General features: G+C 42.6%; 1 protein-coding gene and 1 pseudogene across 1 annotated transcript; both read left to right on the top strand.

Annotated features, from left to right (window-relative positions):
- The first annotated feature begins 8,584 nt into the window (after nucleotides 1–8,584).
- Nucleotides 8,585–16,378, top strand: LOC127234563 (pyrethroid hydrolase Ces2e-like). The gene is made up of 12 exons (XM_051201554.1): nucleotides 8,585–8,683; nucleotides 10,299–10,503; nucleotides 11,644–11,785; nucleotides 12,404–12,537; nucleotides 12,612–12,870; nucleotides 13,301–13,399; nucleotides 13,643–13,783; nucleotides 13,910–13,990; nucleotides 14,206–14,350; nucleotides 14,863–15,000; nucleotides 15,482–15,554; nucleotides 15,980–16,378. The coding sequence occupies exons 1-12, from the start codon at nucleotides 8,611–8,613 to the stop codon at nucleotides 16,164–16,166; spliced, it is 1,677 nt and encodes a 558-aa protein (XP_051057511.1). The 5' UTR covers nucleotides 8,585–8,610; the 3' UTR covers nucleotides 16,167–16,378.
- Nucleotides 16,379–17,481: 1,103 nt separating this feature from the next.
- LOC127234726 (liver carboxylesterase-like) lies at nucleotides 17,482–23,288 on the top strand (annotated as a pseudogene).
- Nucleotides 23,289–27,659: the final 4,371 nt, after the last annotated feature.

Genomic DNA, 27,659 nt, shown 5'->3' with positions numbered 1-27,659 from the left:
CGGGTGTTGTGTACTTCCGCCGCTACCGCGCACTTCCTGGGAATGAGTAGAGGGCGTGGTGTGACTACGGGGTCGCACAAGGGACATGCCAGGCTCTCGGGATTCGGCGGATAGTTTACAAGAAGCATTCTATTTGTCTTGCCTGCTACCCTGAGCCGGAAAAATGCTGGTAGTTCTAGCCAGGGTATCAGAAGAGACTCCCGCGGTTCTTGGCCGAGCGATCCTGCCGGGAGCTGGAGTGCAGAAGCCAACCGATTGATAAGGGCCCCTTGAGATTGAACCTCTGCCACCCCCTTCAGGAGGCTAGGCCGAAAGGGCATTCGGATGCTCAAGCTCGCTCTCTGGCTATCTCGGAACCATAGATCCACAAAAGACATGCTCGCTTCTCCGAGCAGGGATTGGCAGGCACTAATGACATACTTTTTATGTACACAAGCGATCATGAACTTGAATTACACCGGGGAAGAAAGGCCTATGGGGGAGAGGTTTCATTGAAAACGTCATATTCACGTATGAGTTGGGGAGGGCCGATGTAGCCTTTCAGACCAGGGTCTAAAATAGATAAGATAGTGTAAACTTGAAGGTGGATCCTGTAAACTATGAATCCTGAAAGCAAAAATGATTTTTTTTTGGTAGTTTGATGTCTGGTTTCTTGAATTGTTTATATATTTTGGAGATCAGCTCCCTGTCAGATGTGGGGTTGGTGAAGATCTTTTGCCATTCTGTAGAGAGCCATTTTGTCTTGTTGACCATGCTCTTTGCTTTACAGAAGCTTCTCAGTTTTTAGGAGGTCCCATTTATTAGTTGTTGCTCTCAGTGTCTGTGCTACTGGTGTTCTATTTAGGAAATGGTCTCCTGTGCCTATGCATTCAAATGTATTTTCCGTGAGGTTCAGTGTGGCTGGATTTATATTGAGGTTTTTGATCCATCTGGACTTGAGTTTTGTGCATGGTGATAGATATGGATCTATTTGTATTCTTTGCTTATTGATAGCTAGTTATACAAGCACCATTTGTTGAACAAGCTTTCTTTTTTTCCAAGTTATATTTTTAGCTTCTTTGTAAAAAATTAGGTATTCATAGGTATAGGTTGGTATCAGGGTCTTTGACTTGTTTCCACTGTTTCACCTGCCTGTTTTTATGCCAATACCAAACTGTTTTCATTACTATAGCTCTATAGTAGAGTTTGAAGTCAGGGATGGTGATGCTCCCAGATGATCCTTTATTGTACAGGATTGTTTTGGTTATCCTGTTTTTTTGTTTTGTTTTTTTTTTTTGTGTGTGTGTGTTTCCATATGAAATTGAGATTGTTCTTCCCAGGTCTGTGAAGAATTGTGCTGGGATTTTGATGGGGTTTGCATTGAGTCTGTAGATTACTTTTGGTAGGATTATCATTTTTACTATGTTGATTCTACCGATCCAAGAGCATGGGAGACCTTTCCATTTTCTGATGTCTTCTTTAATTTCTTTCTTTTAGAGACTTGAAGTTCTTGTTATATAGGTCTTTCATTTGTTTGGTTAAAGTTACCCCAAGGTATTTTGTTATTTGTGGCTATTGTGAAGGGTGATGTTTTTCTGATTTCTTTCTCAGACTATTTATCATCTGTATATAGGAGGGCTACTTTATTTTTGAGTTAATCTTGTATTCTGCTACATTACTAAAGGTGTAATTGTCAGTTGTAGTAGTTCTCCGGTATAAGTTTTGGGGTCATTTATGTAAATTATCATAGCATAAGCAAATAGAGAGAATTTGACTTCTTTTCTAATATGTATCCCCCTGATCTCTTTTTTGTTGTCTTATTGCTCTGTCTGGGACTTTGAGTACTCTATGGATAGAGTGGACAGCCTTGTCTTGTTCCTGATTTCAGTGGAATTGCTTTGAGTTTCTCCATTTAGTTTGGTGTTGGCTGTTGTATTACTGTATATTGCCTTTATTATGTTTAGGTATGTCCCTTGTATCCCTATTCTCTCCAAGACCTTTATCATGAAGGGTGTTGAGTTTTGTTGGAGTCTTTTAAAGCATCTGATGAGATGGCCATTTGTGGTTTTTTGTTTGTTTGTTTGTTTGTTTATAAGGTGGATTACATTGATGGATTTTCATATGTTGAACCATCCCCTGCATCTCTGGGATGAATCTTACTTGGTCATGATGAATGATTTTTCTTATGTGTTTTTGGATTCTGTTTGCCAGTATTTTATTGAATATTTTTGCAGCTATGTTCATGAGGGAGATTAGTTGAGTCTTTTGTGTGGTATCAGGGTAACTTTAGCCTCATAAAAAGAGTTTGGCAATGTTCTTTCTGTTTCTATTGTGTGGAATAATTTAAGGAGTATTGGTATTAGACTTTCTTTGAGCATCTGGTAGAATTCTGCATTGAAACCATCTGGGCCTGGACTTATTTTTGATTGGGAGACTATTGATAGCTGTTTATATTTCCTTAGAAGTTATAGGTGTATTTAAGTTGTTTATCTGTTCTTGGTTTAATTTTGGTATATGGTACTTATCTAGAAAATTGTCCGTCTCCCTAAAGTTTTCCAATTTTGTGAAATACAGGTTTTTGAAGAATGATCTGTGGTTCTCTGGATTTCCCCAGTATTTGTTGTTACATCCTCCTTTTTGTTTCTGATTTTGTTAATTTGGACAAGTCCTTTTTTCATCCACTCCATTGAAGACCAACCACAGGATATTACAAAGTGAGCATTGCTCACCTTCGACACCAGAGGGCAGACAAAGATAAAGTTTTACAGGGCACCAAACAGCCTTTGAGCTGATACTTCTGCTGGAGACTGAACATATTGCTGGTTGATAGGCAAACATATTTACTTATTTATAAATTTAATTAAAATTTGTTTTTCATTTTATATTCCAACCCCAGTTTCCCCTCCCTACCCTTCTCCTGTCTCCCCACCTCTCACCATCTCACCCTATCCACTCCTCAGAGGGGATAAGGCTTCTTTTGGGGAGTCACCAAAGTCTGGCATACGAATTTGAGGCAGGGCCAATCCCTACCTCCAGAATCATGCTGGGCAAGGTATCCTGCCATAGGTAATGGGCTCCAAGAAGCCAGTTCCTGTACCCAGGATAAATTCTGGTCCCACTGCCAAGAACCCCCCCCCCCCCACATCAAGCCACATAACCATCACCCACATTCAGAGGGCCTAGTTCAGTCCCATGCTGGTTCCCTAGGTATCAGTCCAGAGTCTGTGAGTTACCAATAGCTTGGGTTGCCTGTCTCTTTGGTTTTCCCCATCATGATCTTGGTACCCTTGCTCATATGATCTCTCCTCCCTCTCTTCAACTGAACTCCATCTATTTAAGGAAAGCATATTTTAGCAAATAGGGCACATCATCAAGAGTGTTAGCAGGAGACTTTTTAGATTTCAGCAACAGTCTTATTTTTGTAGAGCTCTATTGTCATATGATAAGTATGCAGTCAAATTCACTCATTTACTTCCATAGCTTAGTATATTAGAGTAAATGTATGAGGCATGTACCACACCCACTTCAGGTATGAGAATATTTATTTTCTGACTAAACAACAAATGTTTCTCTATGTTCCTTTTCATTAATCATTGACCTGAACCCTGCTCTCTGGCAACCATCTGACTGCTTTCTGGAGCTGAAGATTGGAAATGAAATCTAATTCAGGAACATCAGGGCTTGTCTACCCTAGCACATAAAGGAATCATTTGTGAAAGGTCCTGTTGATGGGAGATGTCATTCTGTATATGTTTCTCATACTGGTTTAATGAATAAAGCACTGTTGGCCAATAGGAAAGAAAGATAGGTGGGACTAGGAGACAAGGAGGAAAGAGGAAGTAGTAAGAAGGAGAGCCAAGATGGAGAGTCGGGAGAAAGCAGTATGCCAGCCAGCTCCCAGGTAAGAGAAATACATAGATCAGCAGAAATGGGTTAATACTTAAGACAGAGCTAGCCGATAAGAAACAGTACCTGGCCAACAGAATTATATCAAATACAGAGTCTCAGTGTGTTATTTGGGGCTGGCGTGGCGGCGGCGGGACAAGACTGGCGGCGGGAGGAAAAACCATACTCGTTACAAATGGCGCCCACGTGGCTAATAAGAACTTCCACTTAAAAGTTAACAAAAGCTTAAAAAAGGGTTTTAGAAACAAAAGAACAAAGACTAACAAGGTTTCTTGGTAGCAGCATTTTTCTCAGTTGGACTCTGCTTTGCCAGAGACAAGCAGATTGCGCGGCTCCTTTAAGGGAAGGTTCCTGACTTAGCATAAGAAGTGGGGGGGGGGGGGACCAGCACGGCTTTTAAGAAGCACTGCTAACAATTTATTGGTGTGTACAAGAGCATGCAATGGCAGTGACCACATCTCCAAGCCGGCAGCATGAGGCTGGATGGCAGTGCAGACCAAGGCAGTAAGCATAGCTCTCACTGCTGGCGGTAAAATAGTCGCCGCCATGTTTGATAAACTGCCGCAGAAACAACTATGAATTTCATTTTAGCAATGTTGTTTACCAGATAAAGACTTGTGGCCAGACAAAGATAAAGATTTACAGTAAAGACAAATTCATATTAAGAAAAACCTCTAAAGGTTTACAGTGTGTTTTAAAATATACGTAGGCTTGGGAGAGAAAAGAAATAAAATGGTTTTAAAAAGAGAGTGAGGAGCTGGGTGTGGTGGCATACGCCTTTAATCCCAGCATTTGGGAGACAGAGGCAAGCAAATCTCTTGTGATTTCAAAGTAAACCTGGTATGCAGAGTGAATTCCAGGACAGATAAAAGTTACACAGAGAAACCCTGTCTCAAAAAAATGAAAAAAATAGAAGAAAGAGTGTAATAATAAAGCCACGTAAAAATGAAAAGCTCAGAGAGAATCTGTATACTGTATGGCATTATATTGTCTTTATATCGTTTGACTGCTGAGGAAACAACTGTTAAAGGAAATACTGCTGGATTAATTCAATTTATATATTTTAAAAATGCTTTGACTCCAAAATTTAAGTTCAAGGACAAGTTACTGGGGAAAAGGATTTCTATTTTTGTTTCCACAGAAAATGAAAAGCTGTGGATTCCTTCCAGACTAATATGGTTTGATCAAGCCAGACCCCCTGAAACAGAGTTCCAGGTGATCCTACATTCAAAACAGCTGAACAAAGCAGCCTTACAGACTACAGCCAGGATTTCTGCATCTTCTTAGAATCCCCCAATGACAGCGCCCCTTACCAGCAGGAAGTAGTTTGGAAAGAACAATGCCCAAATTCCCAAATATTATTTATAAATGTTTGTTTTCATTTATATGGGGTTGGTTATAAATGGTTAATGATCACAACCAATATCTTTTTAAAGGTAAAAAAGGGATTATGGTATAGATATGAGTACTTTGTTTTTGAATGGATTTTCATTTACTGATACAATTTAAGGTCAATTTTGTGATATGCGTAGTATATGCATGTAATGTATAATGTAGTACAGATTATAGATAATTACCTATGATAGTCAAAGCTTAGAGTTAAGTTAGCTAGGTTTTCAAGATACACAGAGATGTATTTGAGATAGATAGGCATTCTTCAAACCTTTCAAAGACCTACAGAATATGGCATTTAAAATGGTTTAGGGTTTTCGTGACAGTGAGACATAATTGCTCTTGGCAATACCACCTGCACCAGAAAGGAAGATGGACATTGAAGAAACTCGTCATGGAGTTTGCTTCCAATATGGCAAGACTAGCCATTTGGACAAGATACTGCTCTTGTCTGGACTGTTTGACTTTATGCTATATAAACTGGACATGCAGGACCCACAGAAAGGTGACTGCTGATTCAAGATGGACATTGCTGTAAAATTCCTGCTTCATGGAAGAGTCTGCCAGACAGTCTGCAGGACACAGAGGAAAGTGACTGACAAACTGCCAATACAAGAAGACAGTTTAAAGTTTCCTGCTTTGCTGAAGAGTCTGCCAAACACACTATGGCCTATGGGCTGAAGATGGAAGATTACAAAAGAACTTCGGGTGACCAGGCAGTGAGTTGTCTCTGTCATTTCTAGATTTTATATACTATCCTTCTGTGGTCTTTGAAGGAGTTGAAGACAGATAGTTATGGTTATAGTTTTCCTTAGTTAGGTTTAAAGATAAGTTACATATAGGACTTTAGATTCACAAATATAGGATAGATGATAGAATAGTTTCTTTTAGTCTTGCTAAATGTTAATGGACTACATATTGGTAACTGTGATTCTTACTTGATAACTGTTGTGTTATATATTTTGCTATGTTAAGGTTAAAACCCTTCTTTTTTTAGACAGAAAAGAGGAGATGATGGGAGATGTCATTCTGTATATGTTTCTCATACTGGTTTAATGAATAAAGCACTGTTGGCCAATAGGAAAGAAAGATAGGTGGGACTAGGAGACAAGGAGGAAAGAGGAAGTAGTAAGAAGGAGAGCCAAGATGGAGAGTCGGGAGAAAGCAGTATGCCGGCCAGCTCCCGGGTAAGAGAAATACATAGATCAGCAGAAATGGGTTAATACTTAAGACAGAGCTAGCCGATAAGAAACAAGTACCTGGCCAACATAATTATATCAAATACAGAGTCTCAGTGTGTTATTTGGGGCTGGCGCGGTGGCAGGACAAGACTAGGCAGCGGGCAGAAAAACCGTACTCCTTATATCCTGTCACTGAGCATGATGTCTTTGAGATACAAATGGCATTTTCCTTTGATTTTGAGTGGGCACACCACCTTGCACCCACTCGCCTGTTGATGCCCATCTGAGTGAATTCTGGTCTGGTCTATTTTAATCAAGCTGTCATGCATATCTTCAAATGAGACTTTAGCTGGGCATGGTGGCACACGCCTTTAATCCCATCACTCAGGGGATAGAGGCAGGTGGATCTGTGAGTTTGGGCCAGCCTGACTGAGTCTACAGAGTGAGTTTTCAAAGAGCCAGAGCAAACAAACCAAACCCATGACTTGGTGTGATGACATTCACTTGTTTCCTCAGGCTAAAGTCCCGAGAGTAGAATTGTTGAGTCATAAAACAAATATGTTTAACTTTCAGAGAAAATATGTAGTTGACTTCCTCTATCACCATAATCATTTTACTTCCCCTCTAAGCATATGTAGTTGTATCAGTTGCTCCATGTCTTTGCTAACACATTTAGTTATGGGTCATAATCTGATTATATCTAATTGGTGTGTAGTGGTGTCTCATTTCAGATGCTCCCCTGATCTTTACTCCCTTACCAACTTCCACAATTTCCTCATATACAGAAACTTAGTAGCGAGACCCTCCATTACACATTTTCTATGGTCTTTGCCATCATCGATGCAGAGCCTTGGAATGACAGGGTAGTAAGTATCAGAGTGCGTGTGAATGCTCCTCTAGCTTGGTGCAGGTGCCCAGGATTCAGAAGATTACCATGATGTCCGTAACTAATGAAACTAGTTCTATGAATCTGAGCTTGGAGGAGCTAACGACCTTCAGCCTCCTCTTGTCAGCTGCTCCTTCAATCTGGGAATTGAGAGTAGAGAGAGCATTTCCTCTAGACAGGAGCTGGGAGCACAGAGTGGTCTGAAGAGGGGACAGCTAATTGAGAGCAGGGTGACAAGACAAGCACTGATTGTACTATACCAGAAAAATGACCAGAAAACTGCCTCAGAACAAATCTTTCTGTGTTGTTTTGTGGGTTCCATAGATGTCTGGGGACTGGAAAATGGAGCCAAGGCCAGTTCTTAGGTGGCCGTAAAGTCTTTCTGAGATTGAGCCTTATGATACTACCTTTGGGAAATCAGGATGGGCTAGGCAGGAGCTCCTGATTCTATACTCTCAGATGTAGTTTGCCAAGGTTCGCCATGCTTCTGAAACTTCTGCTCAAGGACCTGTATTCCAACCTTAATTCAGGCCCTGAGAGCCTAGACTGTTCTCAGTATTAGAGCTTGTGGGTAACTAACTGAGAAAGTGATAGAAGCTGTCCACCAGGGTAGCTACAGTAAAGAGGCAAAGTGAATAAGCTATGGTGGTAGAGTTGCAGTGTGTTTCAATGATAGTCAAGGCACAACAGGGAAGGGTACATGCAGACTCTAACTAAGATCATTGTTGGACCCTGAACCCACGTGGACTCAGGAAACTGTAAGTCCTAAAAGCAGGGGGTTGTTTTCAGGGTGGTGGGCTTGTGCGTGCGGTTCCCCTTTACTCAGTTCACATTTCCTCAAGTTTTAGTCTGTTCTCCATCTGTGACATCCTGAGTATGCATCTATTCAGGAAAGCCCCTAGCTTCTCCAGTTACAGATTTCTGCTCCCTCCTCCTTACCCCATTCATTCATTTAAGTATGTGCCTGCTTAATACACCTGAAAATGGAGACTCCAGATTTGGAGAGAGGGCTTCAGAATTCCTGCTCTGCCTCCCAAAGGAACTGAAGGAAGAGCAGGAACAGGAGGCAGCTTTGCCTTACTTGCTGCTCTTGGTTGCCGCTATGTGGCACAGTCTGTAGAGTTTAAGGACTTTGACCTGTCCTTTGCTGCCCCCACTGTACTTACTCTCTTTGCTTCCAAGTTTCTGCCTGGGCAAGGTTCATATATTTGTGACATTAACGTGAGGTCAATCGCACAGCAGCAGACTCAGGACTGGGATGTAATCATGCTAGCAGACAGACTTCCTGGATGGCTGAATTCTGTGACCTGTGGGCTTCTGCTTCTCTTCTGTGTGCATGGTAAGACTATCTGGAGAGGAATGGGGGGCCCAAGTCTTGGCTGTCAAAACTTGATAAGAGTTATTGTCTGAGACTGCAGGAGTAAAAGTACCAGGGAGGAAGGAGCCAGTGGAGATGGCCGTATGGGAAATGTGCATCTCCTAGTGCCCTGCAAAAGCCCACAGGCTAGTCCCCCCTATGAAACAAGGGGTCTGTAGCCCCAGGGGACCTCCAATACTGAGGGGCTGTGATGGGCTCTCAGTTATGTTGGATCTAAAGGTCAGGGGACAGGGGAATAGAGGGGACATTTCCTCTCTATGTGACTGAAACTGTAGCTGCTACTGACTTGGATAATAACAGTATAGCTTCATGCTGCCGAAGAATATGGATGTTCCACTCTCAGAATAGAGAAATGCCAAGGCCCTCTCAAAAGGCCCTGCATGAGGCACTGGCGACCACTAAGGTATGCAGAAGGTCCCAGTCCTACACCTGAACTGGGAAAACCTGGGTTCCCTTCCCCATGCACCTCGCCTGGGGCTTGGTTTCCAGGGCAACTAGCATGTGCTTTGGGCATGTCAACAGTTTTCAGGTCCATATCAGAGCTGAGTCAGGAAGGCACTGTGATTGGGGTGTGTGTGTGCAGCCCTAGATGCCCCTACCACAAATCTTTCTAGTGTGCACTCTGGTGACCTCTAGCCAGGCCTCCCCACTGAGGAGGGCACATTCACCTCACCCTGGGTCTCTTGCCTGTTGTTGCTAGGGTTTTCAGAGGTTACCAGCACCTTCTAGACAGGAAGTTCTGCCATATTTACTCATGGCTGTTCTTCTAAATGTTGTTTGTTTGAATGCCTGGGTTCAGAATCACTGGCAACTGTAAGAGTAGAAAGAATTGTGTCTCACCCCCTTCTATACCTCCCAGGCCTGGCTCATCCACAGGGACACAAATGACATAGTCTTACATATAGTACCTAGGATTACTCAAGAAGAAATGTGTGATCTGGGTGTAGCCACAAACAACTGCAAATTTAACACTCAGAAGGCTGGGCCAGGAGGATCTCCGACTGCAAAACTGATCTGGGCTACCAGGCAAGACCTTGTGTCAAGAAAATAAAAAACAAAACAAAACAAAAAAGGACAGCAGAAAATGAAATTTCTTCAGCTATGTTTGATTTTACCTGTTGATCAGAAACTCTGTCCCCCTTCTCGGTTATGGCTTACAGCTTCTGGTGGGAAGGACAGTTTACCAGATTTCATATGAACTTCATAGAGAGCTTTTCTGTGAGGATAAAACATTGTGCATGTAGCTAGGCTACATGGGGTAATTTTCCATGTGACTCCTATAGACCCTATACTGTATCACATATAGTTGATGGAAAGGAGACTCTGCCATTGACACATATGTGGCCCAGTGCTGCAAGCTCATAGGGCTGAATGAGTCCCATGGTTCCTAAATGAGTCTGGTCAATGGACTAGACCTGACAGTACCTCAGTGAAGACTGTAACAGGCAGGGAATATGTAAAACCTGTGTTTTCAGCCCAGGGTCTTTTGATGAGGTTGACAAGAGGGTAGAAAGGATGGAGCAACAGAAGTGACTGATTGGACAGGATAAGCCAGATGATACCTCTTTATTTACAGGACAGGATTCATCCAGCCCCATCAGGAACACACATACTGGACAGGTACAGGGCAGCCTTGTCTACTTGGAGGACATCAACATGGGAGTCCACACCTTCCTGGGAATTCCCTTTGCCAAGCCACCTGTAGGACATCTGCGGTTTGCTCCTCCTGAGCCTCCTGAGCCGTGGAGTGGTGTGAAGGATGGAACATCTCACCCAGCCATGTAAGCTCTTCTGGGGTCCAGTAGACTTCAGGCCCTGGAGTGGGCTAGCGTGCTGAGCTATCTATCATCCAGGCTGCAGTGCTTCCTACTTCATAGTCCCATATCCAGTTCCCTTTTTTCACAGAGTAGAGGGATTCCCACACACATTTCTCCAGTGGATTCAGAATGGAACAACCTGTGCCAGTCCCTGGCTTCAGTGCTTTGCACCCATAAGGAACTAGCCTTGGGACTGCAGAAAGGAGCACCATGGTACATTTGTTGTGAGAGTTAGGTTGTGTCATGTGTCTCTGATACAAGGGGAAATGTCTCTGGGAGGAGATTAGGCTCCACCACTTAACCAGAAGAACTCCTGGGTTTAATAGCAGAGAATGAAGAATCCTAAACAGTGAAGCAGTAGTCTCCAAAGGACCATAACCTCCAGTCACTATGTCAACCCATATGGGCCAGATGCCATTTGACAAGGAATAAGTGTATATGCTGACAACTAGGAAGCCTGTGGGAGAGATGAAGGACCCTAGAAATTCTGACTTTAGGTGAAGGAGGTCCTATTATCTTGGGGGAAACTAATCATACTCATTTATGCAATAGCTCTGTAGGGGCAATTCACCTGTTCCAGGTCTTAATGGGGGCAGGGAAAAGTGGTAAAAGTGTCAAAACCCATGCTCAATGGCTACCATGGAGACATGCAGGGCCCTCAATTTCCTGGCATCCCAACAGGTAGATTCCAAATCTCTATCTGAAGGACTGGGCTCCATCACAGCTTCCACAGAGCCTGAGGCCTTTATTTGTGTTGGAGGGGTTTAAGTTTATTAATTTATTATTTTGTGTATTTGGGTGTTTTGCTGTGTGTTTATCTGTGCTTTGTGTCATTCAGTGCCCTCAGATCCCCTGAGACTGTGGTTACAGAGGTTGTGAGCTCTTGTGTCAGTGCTGGGGATCGAACTCAGGTCCTCCAGAAGAGCAGCGAAGGCTCATAACCACTGAGTTATCACTCCAGCCCCAATAGGGACTTTAGAACATGAGTTCATATTCCCAGAAGGTAGTTGTTTTTTGTTTTTGTTTTTCAGTAAATGTACACAGGTTCTGGCTTTGACTACTGCTTAGTCCTTAGAATAATCACTTGTTTACTATTGTTGACAGGTGTCTACAGAGTACCACTGAAATGAGTGCATTGTTAGAGACCCTGTTCAAAAGAACCCCACCTCTTCTTTCTATGTCTGAAGACTGCCTGTACCTCAGCATCTACTCACCTGTTCATGCCTCTGAGGGCTCCAACCTGCCTGTGAGTATCATCAGGGTGGCCAACTAGGGTAGGAAGGACATTTCATCTGAAGGAATATAGAAGGACTAAGATCAGTCTGGGCTTTGCTTCAGTAGAGATCCTGATGTTATGTTCAAGAATGCCTTCTTGTTTACGGTAGGAATTTAACTCATGGGCTTAGGAACAGAAACCCCTGAAGGCACTGACAAGTTAGAGTCTGTAACTTAATGAATTCAGGACTTGTGCTCAGAAAAAAACCACACAGATTTCCAAGAGATGAACTTTGGGATTATCTAAGTCCTAAAAAATTGAGTCTTCTGTTTGGCTAATAAGTATGGTGGAGAGGGCACTTGTTCTGTTTTCATGCAATCACGAAGGACATGTCCGGACACTTTTTTTTTTTTTTTCACCTCAAAGCGGCTCCTGGAGTGTTGGAGACAGACTTTGTACACAATGCAGAATTAAGGGTTGAGAGACTTTTCTTCCTAATGGAATTTGGATTCTTCACCAGATTATGGCAGCTGGAATCTGTCTATATGGGCAGCTTCAGAGCCAAAGCAATGAATTCTAGATGACAGGTGCCATTTGGGCAGGATAAGAGAAATGATCTCTTATTTTATTTTATATTTTTTTTACCAGGTGATGGTATGGATCCATGGTGGTGGACTGGTTATGGGCATGGCTTCTTTGTATGATGGATCGAAGCTAGCAGCCATTGAGGACATTGTGGTGGTCACTATCCAGTACCGCCTGGGTGTCCTGGGTTACTTCAGGTGAGCCCAGGGCTGGGCAGGGGGTGGAACAGAAATAGGACAACCCTGTGATTCCTATTCCTGCCACTTTTCAGCACTGCAGATGAGCATGCCAGAGGCAACTGGGGTTACCTGGACCAAGTTGCCGCCCTACGCTGGGTCCAGCAGAATATTGTCCACTTTGGAGGCAACCCTGACCGGGTCACTATTTTTGGCGAGTCAGCAGGTGGCATAAGTGTGTCTTCACTTGTTGTGTCTCCCATGTCTCAAGGACTCTTCCATGGTGCCATTATACAGAGTGGAGTGGCCATAATGCCTGGTCTCATCTCCCACTCTGCTGAAGTGGTCTACACTGTGAGTTCTTTCAATTCTCCCCACCCTGGTCCCCTATCCCAGCCCTCACTCTCAGAGCTCCTGGTTCTGTCTGCTCTGTGATGGCAATAAACATCATAGAGGTAAATGGGAACTCCCTTCATCTTTCTCCTTGTGAAGGCTTCAAGGGTCAAAATGCATACTCCTCTGCTCTACATAAGCTGAGTGTTTTCTGTGCCCCAACAGTTGTACCTAGTAGCTTCCATTGTGTTCAGAACCATAGGAGCAGGAACATTAGCTCCCTTGTCTGTCTCATATCAACACTGGGGAAGTAGGAACAATTGCATTCCTGCTGCAATCCACACACTTTACTCCATGTAATTTTAGGGGTATTCACACTAGCCAGGATTATTAAGAAAACATTTCTCCCTGCCTGGAAGGATGGACAGGTTGCTGCTTATGCTCTGTACAGATGGTGGCCAACCTGTCTGGATGTAATCAGATGGACTCAGAGGCCCTGGTGGGCTGCCTGAGAGGCAAGAGTGAAGAGGAGCTTCTGGCTATTACCAAGGTTTGATTGCATGGTGTTAGTGTCTAGGAAGGGGTACAGTAGGGAGTGGAAGGGAAAACCCTTTTTACTCAGGGACAATTATCCCAATGCACATGGCTTGATGCCCTTTGATGCCCTTGTAGCTATCAATGCAACATGGACACAAGTTCAACTAAACTAAATGTGTATAAACATTATGGGATTATTTGACATCAGAAATTATCTGGGCCATGAACTTGACCCCTCACCTTGAGTGCTCCTTAGGTCTTCAAGATCATCCCTGCTGTGGTAGATGGGGAATTCTTTCCCAGACACCCTGAGGAGCTGTTGGTCTCTGCTGATTTTCGACCTGTCCCCAGCATCATAGGTGTCACCAATGATGAGTATAGCTGGGACATCCCAATGGTAGGTCCCAGATACAACTCCTTGATTGACTGAGGAATGCATTGGATGGAGAGCGGGCTTAGAGCTCCACAGCCCCACCTATATCCTATTTCAAAATCAGCTTGAACCTTTCTATCCTCTTCTCAGTACATGAGCAACATTGATACTGGAAAAAAAATGGACAGAGAGGCCATTCAGGCTGGTCTACAGAGCATACGAACACAACTGGTAAGATCCTTAATGTTGTGGGCCAATGAAAATGGAGTTTCTGGCTATCTGCCAATGCCAAGAACCACTTGAGCAAATAATGGAGTCTACTTCTGCTTGGGGATGGGGCCACCCTCAAGTTTGTTCATCCCAGATCCTTCTCTTTTTACCTGAGGATATTGCTTCCTGGTGCTGAAGTTTTCCTCACCCATCTTTTCTGGATCTCTCTGAACTAGATGTTGTCTCCTGATTTTACTGACATGCTGGTACAAGAATACTTGGGAGACACCGAAGATCCTGCGACTCTCCAAGTACAGTTCCAGGAGATGATAGCAGACTTGATGTTTGTTATCCCTGGCGTGCAAGTAGCACGTGCTCAGAGTGAATAAGTCTATAAGGATGCCTCTGGGTTGGGACTCTAGCTAGTGGTAGAACACTTGCTTCATATGCATAATGCCACATGTTTAATTTCTGGTATTGTTACAAAGAAAAAGGAGGCCTGATTCCTCTGAGATGTCTCAGAGTTGTGGGTCTAAGGACAGCCCTCTGTTGTCTAGATCCCTGTCTATGCCTTTATTTGTTCTCTGGTCCCAGGCTTCTGAGGGCTCTTACTTCAGTGAATCCTTATGGCTAGTGTAAGAGCATGGTACCTTTTTCAGGCACAGATGAGGAAAATGAGGTAATGATGCTCTACAGCTTCCTCAAACTACTTACAGTCATGGTTTAACCAAGGCCTTTCCAAAGGTTCATGCTTCAGCCTTGGAGTCCACACTCCCTAAACTCCCAGCCACTGTGATTCCAGACAACTTTAGGCCAAGGTATCTTACACAAAAGATGAGGCAGAACAGGTCCAGGTAAAAGGCTACTGTGTTACGATGTGTCCACACTTCCAGGTTCTCTTGCCCCTGTCTACTTCTATGAGTTCCAGCACCCGACCAACTTCTTCAAAGGTATCAGGCCACCCCATGTGAAGGCTGACCATGGTGATGATATTTTCTATGTCTTTGGATCATCCTACTGGGGTAGCAAATGTGAGTCTTCCCTTTGTTCCATGCATAGGATGGGGACTCAGGTGAGAGATGACTGATCTCACTGTCCAGCTGAAGAAAATGAAGCTTGTGGAGAGCCTTTCACAGCCAACTTGTAGCTCAAAATGTTATACTATGATTGGACTCCAAATCCTTTCCAGTCCAGACTGTACTTTCTGTCCCTGTCCCTGCCCTAATGGTGGTGTCAGGCCTGGTATCAGAGAGGGCCAATTAAAGCCAGGATGTTTCCTTAAATGACTATGCCAACGCAAAGAAAGGGCCTCTGGACTAAGAATAAGCTGGGGATTGTAGTGGTAGATTCAGTTAGAGGCCGGGGCAAGTGAGGGAAGGGTGGGAAATAGAAGAATGTGGATCTAGGCAGGTAGGGCAATGTGCACCAGAGTTAGGCTATAGCTGAGGTCGAGAATGTAGCAGCTGCATGGGGTGATTCAGACCTGGACCTTTGTCTTCCCCATGGCTACAGTTGACTTCACTGAGGAGGAGGAACTCCTGAGCAGGAGGATAATGAAGTATTGGGCCAACTTTGCAAGACATGGGTAAGAAGCTATGCTCCTCTGAATTTCCCAGGTCCTCCTCCTGTTTGGGGTAGCCTCATGAACATACACAGATTCTTTATCGCATGATAGGTTATTCCTCAGGGTCAGGTTTCTCCTACACAGTAGTTCCATCTGAGTGTCAGTCAATAGTCACTTTCCTGTGACCTGGGGTGTGTGTGGCCAAACTGTTCTAGTTTTGTGTACATGAGCCTGCTATAGAAAGAAAGGGAAAAACATCCCTTGCCTCTTATGGAGTGACTCTACTGGGAGTTTCTTTTTGCCTTTATCATGAGACCGTCCTTCTGTGTCCTTATACTTCTGGCCTGCTTCACTCACTATATTGACCCAAACTAAGGGATCATGTCTTGGCACAGCATAACTAATAGTCATCCTCACCCTGCCCCACTGTGAGGGTGTGTTCACAGGAATCCCAACAGCATGGACCTGCCCTACTGGCCTATATTTAACCGGGATGAACAGTACCTGCAGCTGGACATCCAACCTACTGTCAGCCATGCTCTGAAGGCAAACAGGATGCAGTTCTGGACCGAAACCCTGCCCCAGAAGATCCAGGAGCTGAAGGATGTTGAGAACAAGCACACAGAGCTATAGCATGTTATGCACAATAATGGGGTGTCCTGTTTAGAACTGGAGTCAACCTAAGGTGCCCACACACTCAGAAGACAAGGGTGACTCCATCTTTCAGTATTCATGTACCCCCTCTCCATATATCTGTTCACCTAACACTTTATTATGTCACTGGTACCCTGTTTGTCTGGGTCATGTATTGATTCACATATTCAATAAATGCTCTTTTGACAGTGTGTTTGTGTGAGCCCCAGTGGATGCCAGCCTTCCTTTGTACCCTAGTGGACTTGCATCTTTTCCTCTCTTCTTTACCTCATCTTTTCCCAAACCCTCTTCCTCCTTTTTCACAAATCCTAAATTTCTTCAAATGAATCAGAAGCTCTGGACAATTTTGAACACACCAGATGTGGGTGGATATTAAAACCCCATATCTATCTCTCAATGAGTCCCTATCCATTATCTATGTCTTGATTATAACCTGATTGGTAACAGCACTGGTGCATTATTATATTCAAGATGCCATGAGAAAATCATAAGTTGCTAGTTGAGTGTTATGACAGATGTGTGGCCTCATGCTAGCAAGACTGAGGCAGAGCATCCAATGAATGCAAAAAATGCAAGAGTAACTTATTGTAACTTATGAACACTATAAATATATAGAATGAATATGCAGATGAATATGCAGATCATTGTGTAATTAAGGATGTATGTATCTTAAACATGACTTACAAACAACAGAAATTTGTTCCCAGTGTTGGTGCTCATGGCGTGCAGGGTTAAGATGCCAGCCATGTGGTAAGGGCTCACTCTCTGACTCAAAGATTGCTCCATGTATCTTCCTTGGGTAAAACAGACAAACAATGATGCTAATAGCCTGGCCACTGCCTAGTGGACCCAATCTTACTATCATGACATTGGATATCAGGTTGCAAAATAAAGTATGAACCACAAAAACATTCAGAATATAGCATCTAAGATCCCTACATCAGCCAACAAGGTTGCCAACAACTGAAAACCTTGCTATCAATTGTCTTCATAGATTGTCACCTGTGATTGATGCTGTAACAATCCATTTATTTATCGATTTCTGTTCTCAAATAATGAATAGAACTTTTTTTTAAAGTGAGAAACATGTCTAGGCATGTCTATTTGCACTTTGATCCTGGAACAGTTTGTGTGTGTGTGTGAAGAAGAACCACTTTAGTTCCTTGCTGTCTGCTTACATCAAGGTTTGTTCTTATTCCAAGGGCTCTACAGATACAGTGAGACCCTACTTGCATGATCATAGCACAGATCTGTGAAGATATGTGACTAGGGGTTGTATAGATATGGGTGTGAGATGTCCAGCAGAAGAAATTGTTTCCATGATAATTACATCGAGGGCCCTTTGGCCTTTCACAGTACTCGAAAACCCCTTGCTTCCTTCTGGATCCCATACTCTGCTTGGTCCTCTAGTTTATTATTTTTTAGTCTCAATTTAATGCTGTCCCTAGATCTTGCTTTTAGTCCTCCAATAAAAACTCTCTCCCATATATCACCACATAGTGCCAAACTGCACTTAATCTACCTCTGTATTCCCATAAAACATTTCTCTCTGTCATCAAGCAGCTACCCTTTGTATCAGACTCTGAGGCTGCCATAGCTCCTTGCCTTTGAGCAATTTACCTTCGAGCTCTTCCAGGCTGGCCAAGTCCCTCTTGGTTCCTCCAGTGCACTGGAGATCACACATAGGCTAGTATGGGAGTAATAATTCTTTGCACTAATCACTCCTATTGCAAAGAGTTTTCCTCCCCCCAGGTCTTTTTTTAATTGATTTTTATTTAAATTAAAAAACAATCCTATTTTACCTACCAATCCCAATTTCCTCTCCCTCCCATACTCCCATCCCCAAGCAGCTCCCCAATCCTCCCATCCCCTATCCACTCCCCAGAGAGAGTGAGGACTCTGATAGGGGAAGAAATAGAGGAAAAGACCAAGCAAAAATGCAAGAAATGAATAAATCTCTTAAAGTAAGGAAAGCCAAGAAAAAAACAAAACAAAACAAAAACAAAAACAAAACATCCAATCAAATAGATGAAGGAAACAATTCAAACAGTTCAAGACTTGAACTGAAATAGCGACAATAAAGAAAACTCAAACTGAGGAAATGCTGGAAATAGAAAAACTGGGTAAATGATCAGGAACTACAGATGCAAGCATAATCAACAAAACACAAGAGATCGAAGAGAGAATCTCAGGCGCTGAAGATAAACTAGAAGAAATAGATGCATCAACCAAAGAAAGTCTTAAATCCAACAAATCCTTACCACAAAACATTCAGGAAATGTGGGACACCGTGAAAAAGCCAAACCTAAGAATAATAGGCATAGACGAAGGTGAAGAAGCCCAGCTCAAAGGTGCAGAAAACATATTTAACTAAATCATTGAAGAAAACTTACCCAATCTGAAAAAGGACATGACCATGAAAGTACAACAAGCTTACTGAACACCAAATAGACTGGTCACCCCCCCCCCCCCCAAAAAAGTTCCCTTGCCACATAATAATCAAAACACCTATCATACAGAATAAAGAAAGAATATTAATGGCACCGAAGGAAAAAGGACAGGTAACATATAAAGGCAGACCTATCAAAATTACACCTGACTTGTCCATAGAAACTCTCAAGGCTAAAAGGTCCTGGATAGATGTTCTACAAATACTAAGAGTTCACGGATGCCAGCCCAGGCTACTATACCCAGCAAAACTCTCAATCACTATAGATGGAGAAAACAAGATATTCAGTGAGAAAGCCAAATTTTCATAATACATATCCACAAATCCAGCCCTACAGAAAGTTCTGGAGGGAAAACTCCAACCCAAGAAAGTTAACTACGCTCACAAAGACATAGGCAATAGATGAACCCACTTCACCAGAACCCAAAAGAAAAAGTGGGGCAAATATACTCACAATACCACCAACAACAACAAATTTAAAACAAGCAAGAATTAACAATCAATGGTCCTTACTTTCCTTCAACATTAATGATCTTAACTCGTCTATAAAAAGACAGGCTATCTATTTTTGGCGAGTCACCAGGTGGCACAAGTTTGTCTTCACTTGTTGTGTCCCCCATGTCCAAAGGACTCTTCCATGGAGCCATTATGCAGAGTTGAGTGGCCCTGCTGCCTGACCTTATCTCTGAGAAGTCCTAGGTGGTCTACACAGTGAGTGCCCTCCCAGCGCCAGCCCCTACTTTGCCATCTCAGTCCTTGCTTCTGGTTCTCTGTTAATCTGTTAATTGAGGAAAACAAGGATCATGGGAAATTGCTTCCTTCCAGTAATTTCTGAAATTCATAAAACTTAGAATCAATCCTCTCTGCTTTATGTGTGCTGAATAAATTATATGACAGCGAAGCTATGCACAATGGCTTCTACCATTATCAAAAAAATTTCCTCATGGTTTCCTAGTTTGTTTCTTACTGCTGTGATAAAGACCATGAGTAAAAACTACTTGGGAAGAAAAAAGGTTTATTTCAGAATACTGTTCATAGTCCATCTTGAAGGGAAGTCAGAGTGGACACTCAGAGATGTTCCTGGAGAACTAAACAGAGGGCAGGGAGGAACACTGCTTACTGAACCCATGGCTTCCTCTGTTTGCTTTCTTACACAGACCAAGACAACTGTCAATGGTGGCACTACCTGTAGTGGAATGGGCCCTTCTGCATCAGTCAGGAAAATTCCTGGAGTCACCTATGAGCCAATAAGATACATTTTCTTAGTTCAAGTCCCTCTTTCATGATTACCCTGGCTTGTATCAAGTAGACATAAAATATCTAAGTGGGTCACATGGATTAAGGGAAAGGGTCAGCTAATATAAACATTTGCTGTGAAAGTGTGTGGTCCCAAGTTCAAATCCCCACAGCTCAAATAAGGCTAGAGGTGGTAATATGTTTCAGTAAACCCAGTGCTTCTATGGACACATGGGAAGTAGAGACAATAGAGTCCCTGAAATGTTATAGTTCAGGTGAGCTGGTGTGGACAAAGAACACAAGGGGTAAAGTAGCAAGAGACACTCAAGTATGTTCACTGACCTTCATAGGCAAAATATGACACACCATACCTATTGTCACACATGAATACCATACACAAAACCAAAACAAAACAAATATGCAAATATCCCTTTCCCAGCTGTTACCACTGAAAATGTGAATAATTCCCTTTAAGTTCTTTCATACACACCAAACAGTAGGGTGTGGTATTTAGAGACAATGATAACTGATTGAAATCAAGAAAACTCTGCTCCCTGATGGGACAGATGAGCAAACCAGTGCTGTTCCTTTTACAGACAGTGGCCAATGTATCAGGATGTGAAGCCAAGGACTCAGAGGCCCTGGTACACTGCCTATGAGACAAGACTGAAGCAGAGATTCTGGCTATCAATCAGGTTGGGAGAATTATGTGGATTGGAGGACCTGGTCATTAGGATGTGGGGTTGCCAGTACTTACTACTCAAACTAGTTACTGGTCTTCATGGTTTGGTGTCCTTTTAATGCTTTGTGCAGAGATAACAAATAGGTGAATTTTGATGTCCACTTTCTTCTGGAGTGAGCATAGCATCTTGGGATGATATAGGAAATGGGGAAATAGTGTGGGTGTTCTGTTCTATATTCTACTCTGTTCTGATAGTTGGCATCAGAATATTTATGTGATTCTTCTTTATCATTGACTCCTAACACCCCATAGGTCTTCACTATGGTCCCTGGTGTGGTGGATGGGATGCTCCTACCTAGGCATCCTCGGGAACTGTTGGCCTCTGTGGATTTTCACCCTGTCCCCAGCATCATTGGTATTGACAGTGATGAGTGTGGTTGGGGAGTTCTCTTAGTGTAAAGCCACGTTCTAAGCCCCTGTATGCCTAAACTGAAATTGTGGGTGGTGGGAAATCAGAGACACTTTTATCTAGATCCAACCCATCCTATACTTAAGACTCTCCTCTACTTCCTAGTACATGGGCCTTGATCATGTCATAAAGAACATAACCAGAGAGACCCTGCCAGCTTTTCTGAAGAGCAGAGCAGCACACATGGTGAGAGACCTTGGTTCTTGTCCTGATAGAATTATTACTAGTATTATATACTATTATTACTGATTATCTTAGAAAAACCATTAATAATCATTATTATAGTTATTCCCATACACTCTTCAGATATCATGGCCAGAAAAAAAAAAAAAGAATGTGTATGTGTGTGTTTCTGTGTGGGCTTATCCAAAATTTGTACCTTTCCCCTACACCATGTCTCATCCCTGGCTACATTCCTTACTAGGAGGCTTGTACCTACCTACATAAGGGCCTGTCCTACATCTCTCTTCCTGATTCCTCCTGGTGTAGATGCTGCCTCCTGAGTGTAGTGACCTGCTAATGGACAAGTACATGGGGGACATTGAGGACCCTCAGACCCTCCAAGCACAGTTCAGAGAGTTGATGGGGGACTTCATGTTTGTGATCCCTGCACTCCAAGTAGCACATTTTCAGTGTGAGTGCATCTGTAATAAGACCAAGTGCAGATGGAGGCACTTATTGTTGTGGGTCCCAGTTGATCTCTGTAGTGTGTGGACCTGACACATGTCTTGATCATGTCTCTGATACCATAATTCTTAAGCCATTTACGTAAATACTTATGTCTAGTGGAAAAGAGTGATATCCAAGTCCAGAGGAGGAAATATGTAAGTTACTCTTGGGGATCTTGTCAAAACTACTCATCTGGGATTGCCAGGGTCACTATTAAAAAGTAGGTTTTTTCATAGACAACACTCCAGTCTGGAACTTACCGCTCCACTGTGATTCCAGATAACTTTAGAGCAAAGTTTCTTGTCACCAATGTTAGGTGGGAAAGCTCCATGTGAGAAATCAACATGTCAATATGTGTTCTCACTCTCAGGTTCCCGTGCTCCCGTCTACTTCTATGAGTTCCAGCACCAGCCCAGCTTCATTAAGCATAAGCATGTCAGGCCATCCCATGTGGGGGCTGACCATGGTGATCATGTTAACTTTGTCTTTGCTTTGATTTCTGGGGTGTGAAAGGTGAGTCTTCCTAGTTTTCCTTGAGCTGAATGGAGTCCCTGATGTGTTCCTGAGAAATTAGTGAACTCTTGGGACAATTCAGGAAGCTGAGGCTCTAGGAGAGAACAGGATCAAGTCATAACCATTTCTGAGCTAATAAAATAAAATAAAATAAAACAAAATTGTAACACGGTTAGAAAATGAAACTTTCCTAGTTTAGCTTGTGCTAAAAAGAATGAGAGCACACTGGGGTAGGGGTGAACCTGAGAAAATTCAAGTAGAGTCTTGTGTAAGAGTATGGAACCCAGCATCTTGGATGGATGCTGGGTTCTGAGTGCTGAGGGAAGAGTGTGTACACCAGGTTCAGGTTCAGGCTGTTGTTGCTATAGAAGAACATGAGTTGGATCTACACGAGGTGGTTAGGACTTTGACCCTTGTCTCCTTCTGTCTGCAGTTGACTTCACTGAGGAGGAGAAGCTGCTGAACAAGAGGATGATGAAGTACTGGGCCAACTTTGCAAGACATAGGTGGGAACATGCCCCTTCCTCAACCTTCTATGGTTTTGTCTGCATCCAGGGCCAGGGCTCTCATGTGTCCTGGGGCCTTATTTATGCCAGCACAGGTATACTTAGACAGATACCTTCTAGCTTTCAGTTACTGCTCATCCTGCAGAGATCTGGTGGGTGAGTCACAGTATTATGGTTCTGTTCTTTAGATTTTCTCTTTGAGAGGGAGACAGAAAACTTCCCTTGTTTCATATGGACACTAGTGCATGACACTTATATTCTATATCAGTACACCAGTCTTTCTGTATCCTCAGGACCTTGGCCTTCTTGTTTATTACTCTGACACAAATCAAGGGATCAGGTCTTGCATGAGGCTGACCTCATCCTTTCCTGTTGGTGGCATCTCCACAGGAACCCCAACAGTGAGGATCTATCCTACTGGCCTGAGTTGGTCCATGATGAGCCGTACCTGAAGCTGAACGTTCAGCCTGCTGTGGGTCAATCCCTGAAGATGAGAAAGCTGCAGTTCTGAACCAAGATTCTGCCCCAGAAAATCCAGGAGCTAGAGCAGGCCTAGGACAAGCATGGAGAGCTTTAGTGCTAGTTACAGGAAGGTGTCTGTGGTTAAGGGCAGATTTGGTCAACCAGAGGTTTCAAAGTCTGCTTATTTATTTTTACTTTTGCAACCCTTACACAACATTTCTACTCTCAGCATTTGTCCTTTCAGTCATGTATGACACACCCTCTGTGTGTTACTCATTCTTCTGTACACTCAATAAATGGTCCCACTACCATATGAATGTGTGTTCCTCCCATTTTCTTTAATACTTCACTCTTTTAGGCTCTGTCCTTCCTTCCACCCTCCCTCCCTTTGGCCATCTTTTCCCCATCCTCTCTCATCTTCAAGCCTCAGACCCCCCTTCAAATGACTCAGAAGCTTCAGGCACTGTTGATTATAGTAAAAACACATGTCTTCTCTCTCAGCGAGTTTATGGTTTCACATATTTCTAAGTTGCCAGTAGAAAATCTGATTTTCCCAAGCTGTATTGCCTTCTTATGTTCACATTGCTGTTCCTAATAGATAATAAACTACAAACTGGACTCAGTGTCTGTGGCCTCCCTCTTTGCAGGCTGAGACAGGAGGATTGCATAAACTCAGGGCGAGATAACAAGACCCACACATCAGAAACAAAATAAAAATCCATGAACCTCAGTATCTTACAAGCAGTAACAAATGTACAGTTTTGTAGATTGAGAAATCCTTGCTCAAGACACCCACTGATCTGCTGTGAGGCGAGAAACAGGTATTTTGGCTAGAGTTCTTGTGCCCTCTGCTGGTAGAATGTGTAAACAATGGCAGTTCAAGGACAACATTAGGTCCCTGCTTGAACTGGCAGCAGGGAAGATTTTTCTGTTAGTGACACTGACCATGCAGGTTGTTTCCATTCTCTATGTATTTATTGACCTTAATACTGCTAGCTTGTCTCTGTTTTTCAGTTCTGTATACACATACTAAACTTCCAATAGGGAGTTAAAATATGTTTTAGACTTTTAATAATTATCCCATTTTTAGTAGCTTGAGTATGAATTGTTTTATGCAACTCTGATCGATCTTAGGGGTCGTGTATGTTAGGTAAGTACTCTACCTATGACATATACCCTCAGACTAGTGTGGGTTGTTTAAATGTAATTGGTCTTGTTTAGATGTATGATTAGTAAGTCTGAGGAAATTCTCAAGGCATGAACCTGCTACCACATCAGATTTAGAACAACCCTCCCCAACCCACCCAAGGATCTCCTCAGGCCCTTTTGGTATCAGTCAGTAACTTTAGCCTGGTTTCAAAGTAACCACAACATTACTCTGTCTTGTTATATTGGTGCTTGTCTGGAATCTTAAAATAAATAGACTGTTTGTGACTGAATGTCACTTTGCATAATATTTTTGTTTTCTTTTACTGTAGAATTTTTGGGGAATAGTATTTTAAGGTGTGTGACTTTTGTTTATGCTGCATTGTTCAACTCCTGAAGCTGTGTTACTGTAGCTGTCTAAAACACCTAATGGTCTAATAAAGAGCTGAATGTCCAATACCAAGGCAGGAGCAAGGATAGGCAGGGCTGGCAGGCAGAGAGGATAAACAGAAGGTGAAACAATGAAGGAGGAGCAGGAAGCGAACAGGGAGAGGAGGACATCAGGGGCCAGCCACCCAGCCGGCCACGGAGTGAGAGTGAAAGATAAAAACTTACAAAGAAAAGGTAGATGGGTCAATTTATGGATAATAAAAGCTGGCTAGAAACAAGCCAAGCTAAGCCTGGACATTCCTAAGTTAAAAAAAAAGGCAAAAGAGTTAAAAACAAAACAAAACAAAAAACATTTTAAACAATATAAAGGCACCTAAAATGGGGCACTAATTTGTTGTTTTTCTTTTTTAAATTGTTGCTACCTTTTAAGCAATGACTATCATATTCAGGAATTGCCACTCTGCTGCCACCAGCAGTGCCGAGGAATTCTGTTCCCTCAGGCACTGACCCTTTCAAAGGAAACTTATTTAAACCTCTGTCCTGCTAAAGAACTCAAGATTCAGGGGCTGAGGTAGAATCCTCCTTCCCAGAGAGACTGAATAGCAAGCAGCTCACCTCTTCATGCCTCCTAAGAAGTCCTCCTGCTTTTTCTCCCCATTCCATATAAACCTTTCTCCACCTGGCTCCTCCCTACAACTTCCTGTCAGCTAGTTGCTGACTCAGCCTCTTTACCACAGGTGAATTTTATTTAATCAAACACATCTTTGCATTCTACCAATAGGGATAGAATTAACAATGCCCCACGCCTAGTGTGAACCAGGCAGTGAGAGACAATGCTTTAGCAGCAGCCAGCACAAGGGCACACCAGCAGAGAGAACTATCTCTCTGCTCATGCTAATTTCCTGGGCTACCAGTTTGTGCTGGGCATTACTGTTTAAAAGTAGTAAATTTCTCTAATTGAAAGGGGAAAAACATCTCTGTTCTATTTCTAGTGTTTTATTATGTAATGTTTAACCTTTTTAAATGTTTTTATAATTTTCATTTAATTTTTTTCTTATTTTACATCCCAGTTCCCTCTATCTCCTGTCCTCCCATGCCCGCCACAGATTCCCCCCATTTCATCCCCCATCTACTCCCCAGGGAAGGTATTTATGAGTAGGTTTTTCCTGCTGGTCTTGTCCCATTGCCATACCAGCCTCCAATAATACACTGAGACTCTGTATTAGATATAAAGCTGTAGGCCAGTTACTTGTTTCTTATTGGTTAGCTCTGTCTTAATTATTAACCCATTTCTATTAATCTAAGTATTTCCACATGGTCTTATCTTACCAGAAAGAGAGGGGCTGGCATTCTTCTCTCTATCCTCCATCTTGGATCTCCTCCCTCCTACTTCCTCTCTCCTCCTAGTCCCGCCTATCTTGCTTTACTATTGGCCAACAGTGCTTTATTCATTAACCAATAAGAGAAACATATTTACAGAATGACATCTCCCATCATCTTCTTTTTTCTGTCTAAAATAAAAAGAAGGGTTTTAACATTACCATAGCAAAATGTATAACACAACAATTATCAAATAAGAACCACAGTTAACAATATTTAGTCCATTAACATTTAGCAAGGTTTAAAGAAAATATTTAATCATCTATTCTATCTTTGTGAGTCTGAAGTCCTATATGTAACTTATCTTTAATCATAACTAAAGAAATCTATAACCATAACTATCTGTCTTCAACTCCTTCAAAGACCACAGAAGAATACTATATAAACTCTAGAAATGACAGAGACAACTCGCCGCCTGGTCACCCGAAGTTCTTCTGTAATGTTCCATCTTCAGCCTATAGGCCATAGTGTGTCTGGCAGACTCCTCAGCAAAGCAGAAAACTTTAAACTGTCCATCTGTACTGGCAGTTTGTCAGTTACTTTTCTCTGTGTCCTGCAGACTGTCCGGAAGACTCTTCTATGACGCAGGAACCCTGTAGCAATGCCCATCTTGAATCAGTAGTCACTTTCCTGTGGGTCCTACATGTCCAGTTTATATAGCATAAAGTCAAACAGTCCAGACAAGAGCAGTATCTTGCCCAAATGGCTAGTCTTGCCATATTGAAAGCAAATTCCATAACGTGTTTCTTCAAGGTCCATCTTCCTTTCTGATGCAGGTGGTGTTGCCAGGAGCAGTTGTGCCTCACTGTTAAGAAAAACTGTAAACCATTTTAAATGCCATATTCTGTAGGTCTTTGAAAGGTTTGAAGATTGCCTATCCATCTCAAATACATCTCTGTGTATGTTGAAAACCTAACTAACTTAATTCTAAGCTTTGACTATCATAGGTATCTATAATCTGCATTAAATTATACATTACATTTTAAATGTAATTACATTTAAATGAGCTATATAAACACAATACCTAAACAAGAGGAGAAATATACACATCACAAAATTGACCTTAAATTGTATCAAGAATTGGTTGTGATCATTAACCATTTATAACCAAGCCCATTTAAATGATAACAAACATTTATAAACAATATTTGGGAATTTGGGTGTCGTTCTTTCCAAACTGCTTCCTGCTGGTAGGGGGCGCTGTCATGGGGGATCCGAAGGAGATGCAGAAATCCTGGCCGTAATCTGTAAGGTTGCCTTGTCCCAAGTGTTTTGAATGTTGGATCACCTGGGACTCTGTTTCAGGGGATCTTGCTTGATCAAACCACAATAGTCTAGAAGGAATCCTCAGCTTTTCATTTTCTGTGGAAACAAAATTAGAAATCCTTTTCCCCAGTAACTTGTCCTTAGACTTAAATTTTGAAGTCAAAGCCTTTTTATTTTCATTTTATTTTCTCAGGGGAAGCTTATATAGGACCATGGGCAGGATGTGAGCAGGGTTTGAGTGTAGCCAGGGCATGGGCACTGGCACATAGGCAGAGTGAGAAGTTCAGTAGAAGGGATGACCTGA

The sequence above is a fragment of the Phodopus roborovskii genome, unplaced genomic scaffold (assembly GCF_943737965.1).
Source record: "Phodopus roborovskii unplaced genomic scaffold, PHOROB, whole genome shotgun sequence".
NCBI classification, from domain to species: domain Eukaryota; kingdom Metazoa; phylum Chordata; class Mammalia; order Rodentia; family Cricetidae; genus Phodopus; species Phodopus roborovskii.
This window is presented reverse-complemented; position numbering and strand designations above follow the sequence as displayed.